Source organism: Setaria italica, chromosome IX (assembly GCF_000263155.2).
Source record: "Setaria italica strain Yugu1 chromosome IX, Setaria_italica_v2.0, whole genome shotgun sequence".
NCBI lineage: Eukaryota > Viridiplantae > Streptophyta > Magnoliopsida > Poales > Poaceae > Setaria > Setaria italica.
The window spans coordinates 52,675,201-52,682,225 of record NC_028458.1 but is presented as its reverse complement, the minus strand read 5'-3'; the positions used below and the strand labels follow the sequence as shown (position 1 = coordinate 52,682,225).

At 53.9% G+C, this 7,025-nt stretch overlaps 2 protein-coding genes across 2 annotated transcripts in view; one reads left to right on the top strand and one right to left on the bottom strand.

Annotated features, from left to right (window-relative positions):
• Positions 1 to 2,287, bottom strand: part of LOC101783536 — a 9,138-nt gene extending 6,851 nt beyond the window's left edge. The window contains exon 1 of the mRNA XM_012849155.2: positions 2,234 to 2,287. Coding sequence (XP_012704609.1) covers positions 2,234 to 2,287 — 54 coding nt within the window. The remainder of the gene's footprint in view (positions 1 to 2,233) is intronic.
• Positions 2,229 to 6,557, top strand: LOC101760700 (glucan endo-1,3-beta-glucosidase 3-like). Its single transcript, XM_012848761.2, is given in 4 exon segments — positions 2,229 to 2,560; positions 4,566 to 5,006; positions 5,009 to 5,821; positions 5,924 to 6,557. Coding segments are annotated over 4 exon segments (1,500 nt in total). The 5' UTR covers positions 2,229 to 2,493; the 3' UTR covers positions 6,103 to 6,557.
• Positions 6,558 to 7,025: the final 468 nt, after the last annotated feature.

Below are 7,025 nucleotides of genomic sequence, written 5' to 3'. Positions count from 1 at the left end.
CCGCTCGCCAGCTGTCGCTGCCAGGAAAGAAAAGGAAGAGAGGGGCCGATGCGGTTTCCAGCCGAGGGAGTCGCAACCGTGAGCGGCGCCGCCAGGAGCACGTCGCCGGGAGAAGGGGGGCCACCGAGTCGCGAGGCGAGGGGGCTCGCTCCTCAGAGCGAACCGGTGCCGGCGGCTGAACCGTGCTTCAGCGACGCCCGTCGAGGGGGCGGTGGTCGGGGTCGAGGCGGGAACACGGCGAGCCGATGCCCAGCGGCATTAGGGTTTGAGCGGGACGACGGGAGGTGGTTTAGGAGGGGGATTTTGACGAAGATGATACTGCTTGGCTGTTCGGGTTCCGCGGCAAACAACACACTGATTTTTTATTTTTTTTTGAGAGGAAGGTAGGCAAACAACACACTGATCTAGATACATGAAAAAGAAATGGCCGAACTCGGCCCGGCCCAGAACGTGAGGCGTGGGCTGCAATGTATCTTCGTCTGGTATATTTTGGGCTTATTAGAATATGGGCTTGTCCAATTCACATATCAGACGCTCCCTCATCAAGTGCTTGAGCCATTGTTTCACCGTGTCATTTCGCGTCCGATGTTTAAGAGATGGATGATCGGTGCTTGAGGTACTCGTTTGTGTTATAGGGATTAGCTTTGTCTAACTTTGTCTAAGTATACATGGTCAATTTTCTCGTCGCTAAAATGTGGCAAGACTAGCCTTATGAGCCATTTGATTTCTTTGCTAAGGCCCCCTTTGGCACGGCTCATCCCAAAACGGCTTCACCGGTGAAGCCAAAGCCGGTGAGCCAAAAAAACTGGCTTCACCCGGCTTCTAGTTCATTTTAGTCCCGGCTTACAAAATGACTTCACGCTACATTGTCTCGATTTGCGTGAAATAGATGAAGCCAAAGCCGAAATAAGCCGTGCCAAAGAGGGCCTAAGACTCGCCTCCTTGGATCATGGGTGAGCTGTTTCGGGTCCTCTAAACTCTAAAGGTAAGATTTTACCTTACCTTTAGTTTTATGGGAGAGCCATATTGGCTAGCCTCGCTCAACAATGCAACCGCCGAACGAACGTACTAAATGTGCCCTAGTAGCTTTAGGCAAGAATGTGCAACAAACTTATTTCTGAACCAAACTTGCTATCCAAAAATCTTTAGAATCTCATGCACCTCAGCACGTGTGTGACGGAAGGACTTTATTATTAAAAAAATGACGGAGGGAGTACAAATGTGCATGAACTGATGCTTCCCTACAAGCTACTGTGGCACAGTAGCACTGCACCGGCTGCTCTACGCCCATACCGATCAAATTGACCTCTCGACACTTCATCCAAAATCCCAAGCAAAAGGTGAAAAGCGCCGCGCTCCGGCAACTGTACGATGTGCGTGCCGCCGGGACGACCTCTGCGAATGCGAAGACGACCGTTGGGGACGAAAGCCAAAGCAGCCAGTGAGTGGCAGTGAGCATCACCGCCACGAGCTCGCCCGGTCAGGCAGTCACCCGAGCCGAGCCACATGGGAAAAGTGAGGCAGGCGACCCGCGACGGCTGCCTGGCTCGTTTCTTGCTGCATCAGCAACAGCCGGTCGGGGCGCCCGCGAAATTTGACCGTTGCCGCGCCACGTCAGACCCCGTCCCTCCCCCTCCTCGCAAAGCGTGCCGGCGGCCCCCACCCATCTGCGGCACTGTCCCATGCGCCTGCCCTTCGCTGTAGCTGACGTGTGGGGCCGGCTCCTGGCCCACGCGTCGGTGGCGGTGGCGACCTTCCTTGGGGTACGCTTGTTTCCTTCCCGTTGTCCCAAGCCTACGTCCGCTGCGTCCCAGAGGTGGGAAAGCCGACCAGTCGTTACGCGTACGGAGACACTGACAGGTGGGTTCACATTTTTTATCGCTCGGCGTTCTCCCCAGTACTGGGTCGGTGCTGGATGGGTGCGCAAGAGGAAGCCAACGCCACCCGCCTCGTGGCGCTGCGAGATGGCGTTGCAGCCGTTGGATGCCTGACATGCGCAGCGCGATCCGTGCTACCGCCACCGGCTAGACGCGCTGCTCCCGAAGAGGGAGCTTTTTGGCTGACACGTGGGTCATGTATCTCGAAGGGCCCATATGTCAGTGGAAGTGTGTGACACCGGGAGTGCCCATCGGCTTCATCCCCATGATGGGCTCCCCCGCCCGTTGGGCCCCGCCCCGTTTTTGTACAAAAGACCCTCCTTTTCTGTATTCTCATATTTATAACCCGAACTCACCATCTCGCATTCACACCGCTGCCTCTGCCTCCACTCCACTTCCTTCCTTTCCATCTCTTCTTCCCCCTCTTCCACTCCTTGGTTTGCTTTTCTTGGAATCCTTCTCGGGTTCAGGCCGATTGGATGTTGCAGTAAAGGCGGTAGGTGCTTTGCTTCTCACCCGTTGGGAGAGGGACGGAGCAGTTGAAGACCGATAAAGATTGCAGCGACGACAGAGGAAGGGAGACCTTGAGGGGCTGCAAGTTCTTGGGAGCGGCAACATGAAGAAGCTGTTCTTCATCTTCTTCCTCTTCCTGCTGACCGGCGCAGCAGTTCGTGGCGAAGATGGTGAGATTCCTCGTGCTCTTACTTTTGATCTGTTATGCATCTTTGGATGCATGTGCTTCATGCCTGATGCCTCAATCTTACTGTTCTTGGTTCCGGATGCATGGATCGATCTCCCAGTTCTTGTTCATTGCCTCCCTTCTCCCCTGCTGCGCTGGCACCTTCTAGTCTGTATTCTGTAGGCTTGTTTTCTCCTTGCAATCTTGGAGCACACACACACTGCGATTGAGACCAGTTGATTGAGTGATGTCCCTTTCCTTTCAGATTAAGTTTGTCGTCTTGTGGTCTGCCTATTAGTTCTTCCATTATCAGTCTGTTTAGCAATAGATTAATGCCAACAAACACCTAAGCATGGGAGGTTAACAATGTTTAAAAGGAGCTTGTTCAGATACTAGAACATCCTATGAGCATAGTTTACCAGCAGGTAACTTTTGGTGCTTGGATTTGACTGGACATCCTGCCCCCCATGCTCTGGTTGTCCACTTCGTTCTCCCTGGGATTCCTTCCTTCCCCGTGTTTGTTTCCCCCACGCTCAGTTCTCGTCCCTTGCTCCCTTCACGTGCGCCGCTTTTTTATATGGGTTTATGCGTTTTGGTAGGAACATCCACTGTCATTATCATATTGTTAATCAGCCTGGCCCTGGAATAAGATTTACTTGCTGCCAAGGGAAGGGATACTGATAGAAGTAGCAGTAAAGTACTCTTGGCTAGCTGTCCTAGCAACGGCTAAACTGATGAACGGCTGCTATCCCCAATGAACTGTACTCTTATTTAATCCAGCTTTGCTTTGCTCAGGGAAAAGTTTGCAACAGCTTGGTAGCATGAATCTTTGATCGCTTTGTGCATAAGTTTAGCCAGAAGAGGGTCGGCTCCGAGTTTGCACAATGCCTCATCTTTAGCACTAGCATCAGCCTTTCAGGGCCCTACATGTCTGCCCTACTGCCCTATCTTTTTCTTCCCGCTGATCTCAATGCCAGGCAATGAGGCAAATGCCATGGGTTGCCAAAGGTCCTGCAAAGTTCGTCAGTGACTCAGGCTGTGTCACTGGTAGCGAGGGCGTCTCCAACAATCCACTCTAAACTAGTGGAACTAATTTTTTATTTATTGAATATTCAAGATCTCTTCTTTAGATTCTTCAGCTTAGAGCTAGTGGTAGTTCGTACCATCGGAGACGCTCCGAGAGTAATCACTTGCTCTGGCAGAGGCTCCCTTGACCGACCGCCCACTGCGGGTGGCGTGGCTGGATTCGGTGTTCATCATGAGCTGTGCTCAGAGCGTTAATGACCCGGTGATTAGCATCACGCCGTCACAGATCACCTGTTGATTGGCCTGCGAGTTCATAGCCAGTGTGTCCACTACTCCACTGTCCCCATCGTGCAGGGGCAGTGTATCGTTTGACCGCTGGGTGGACGGGCGGCGTTTCCGGGACCACCTGGCAGCGTCTTGTTCTGGGGCTTTCTGGCCGTGCCGGCCCCCCGCGCAATTAAACAAGTCATGTCCTTCGCCGATGCGGTAGGAGTAGCGCTCATCACTGAAGATTCACTTTGGCCACCGCACAAAGCCCAGGATTTGGTGTGGACGGCCGGGATGGCGCATGGAGGGCGGCACACTGCGCGGCGTGGTGGCTCCTGTTTCCAACGTCTTTCTCCGTACCCAGTTGCTGCCCCTGTCTTGTGCTTTACAGCTAGCTTGGGCGTCCTGTCCCAAGTCTCGATTTCTCTTTTGTGCTCTTTTTCTTCAATATGAAAACTGATTGTATCCTGCATTTTGGTCCTTTGTTGTTTTGTACTGTAGCGTGCTACTGTACATTTCTAATTCTTATCTTTGGTTCAACAACTCTGCTCAAAAGAATGTTTTTTCCAACCTGGATTCCTGCCTTTCGATGCACTTCCTGTCTTTTGCATTAATCAAATGAAAACAGAAAAGAAATGCACTAATGTTTATTTGCAATAGGAAATTGAATACGCTTGTTCCCGCAGTAGAATTTCTGACATTTTGATGGCGTGCAGGTGCGTACATCGGCGTGAACATTGGGACGGCCATGTCGTCGGTGCCGGCGGCGACGCAGATCACGACGCTGCTCCGCTCGCAGAACATCCGCCACGTCCGGCTCTACGACGCCGACCCGGCGATGCTGGCGGCGCTCGCCAACACCGGCATCCGCGTCATCGTGTCCGTGCCCAACGAGCAGCTGCTCGCCATCGGCAACTCCAACGCCACGGCGGCCAACTGGGTGGCGCGCAACGTGGCCGCGCACTTCCCCTCCGTCAACATCACGGCCATCGCCGTGGGGTCCGAGGTGCTCTCAGCGCAGCCAAACGCTGCGCCGCTGCTCATGCCCGCCATGCGCTACCTCCAGAACGCGCTGGTGGCCGCGGCGCTGGACCGGTACATCAAGATCTCCACGCCGCACTCCTCGTCCATCATCCTCGACTCCTTCCCGCCGTCCCAGCCTTCTTCAACCGGTCACTGGACAATGTGCTCGTGCCCATGCTCAAGTTCCTGCAGTCCACGGGGTCTCCGCTCATGCTCAACGTGTACCCCTACTACGACTACATGCGCTCCAACGGCGTCATCCCGCTGGACTACGCGCTGTTCCGGCCGCTGCCGCCGAACAAGGAGGCCGTGGACGCCAACACCCTGCTGCACTACACCAACGTCTTCGACGCGGTCGTGGACGCCGCCTACTTCGCCATGGCCTACCTCAACGTCACCAACGTGCCGGTGATGGTGACCGAGACTGGGTGGCCGCACAAGGGCGACCCATCCTCCGAGCCCGACGCCACCTCCGACAACGCCGACACCTACAACAGCAACCTCATCCGGCACGTGATGAACAGCACCGGCACGCCGAAGCACCCCGGCGTGGCCGTGCCGACCTACATCTACGAGCTGTACGACGAGGACACCCGGCCGGGGTCGACGTCCGAGAAGTACTGGGGCCTTTTCGACATGAACGGCGTCCCTGCCTACACCCTGCACCTGACGGGCTCCGGCGTGCTGCTGGCCAACGACACGACGAACCAGACCTACTGCGTGGCGCGGGAAGGCGCTGACCCGAAGATGCTGCAGGCGGCGCTGGACTGGGCGTGCGGCCCCGGGAAGGTGGACTGCTCCGCGCTGATGCAGGGGCAGCCGTGCTACGACCCCGACAACGTGGAGGCGCACGCGACATATGCCTTCAACGCCTACTACCACGGCATGGGGATGGGCTCCGGGACGTGCTACTTCAGCGGCGTTGCGGTGATCACCACGACCGACCCAAGTAAGACTTGGATCGCTCAGCAACCATGGCTTCCAGCTCTTGCCATCGTGTTTCGATTCACATGCTTAGACTCAATCTGCGCCGATTGCTCTGTTTTTGCAGGTCATGGATCTTGCGTCTACTCTGGGAAGAACGGATCTGCGTTGCTGAACGGAACCTCGCTGGCGCCGTCGTCCAACTCCACGGATGGGAGTTCCGGCGTGCACCGGGGGATCGGCGATGTCTCGTCAGTCGCCCGCGTCGTCTCCACCGCGCTGCTCTTGAGCCTCCTCCTGTTGTAGGCAGTAGTTTAGTAGCAGTAGGCACCCGCAATTATGCAAAGACTTGCAGGGTTAGGCGTTCGCGAGAGGGATGATTCTTTTTGCTGTCAAGTGGGATTTGGCCTGGGTGTTGGTTTGGTGGAGGTGGACTATTGTCACTCCCAAATGGAACGGGATGGGCTTCTGTTGCTCTAGCATCCGCTGGTCTTTTGCTTCTCTGGTGTTGGTTTGGGACTGACATGAATCGGGTTGCAGGTTGCAGCCCAGCGAATGCTCCATTGTGCAGGTGCCTCACTGCTGGCTGGCAGGATGCGACGAACGAACTGAAAATGTTGAGGGTTCAGTAGAGATAGTTCTCCATTAGCAACAGCTTGTTCGTATGTTGTCCCTGAACTATCAATGTAAAGCTGTGCCCCAAACGCATAAGGGTGTTTTTGATCGGAAATCAGGTTTCCCTCGTCCTGCTTTTTGTTCAATACCGGCTTGTGTTCAATACCATCCAGTATCGATTTATCCAAGTTCAAAGCTAACCTCAACAGACTATCCAATTTAGGTTTTTAAAAATTTCTCTCCATATTAAGTTGGTCATTCCAACAGACTATCTATTTCTCATGCTCCAAATTTCAATAGTTAGGTTTCTCTCTAAAAATCTACACTCTTCATCCACTTCAACAATATCTCTATTTCACACTACAACGGACTTTTCATTTTGTACTTTCCATTTCACACTACAACGAACTTTCCATTTTGCACTCTCCATTTTAAACTCTAAGGGGGTGTTTGGATCCCCGGGCTAAATTTTAGTCCCTGTCACATCGAATGTTTGGACACTAATTAGGAGTATTAAACATAGGCTAATTACAAAACCAATTTCACAACCCCTAGGCTAAATCGCCAGACCAAACAATTAAGGCCTAATGAGACCGAAATTGGCACTAGTAATG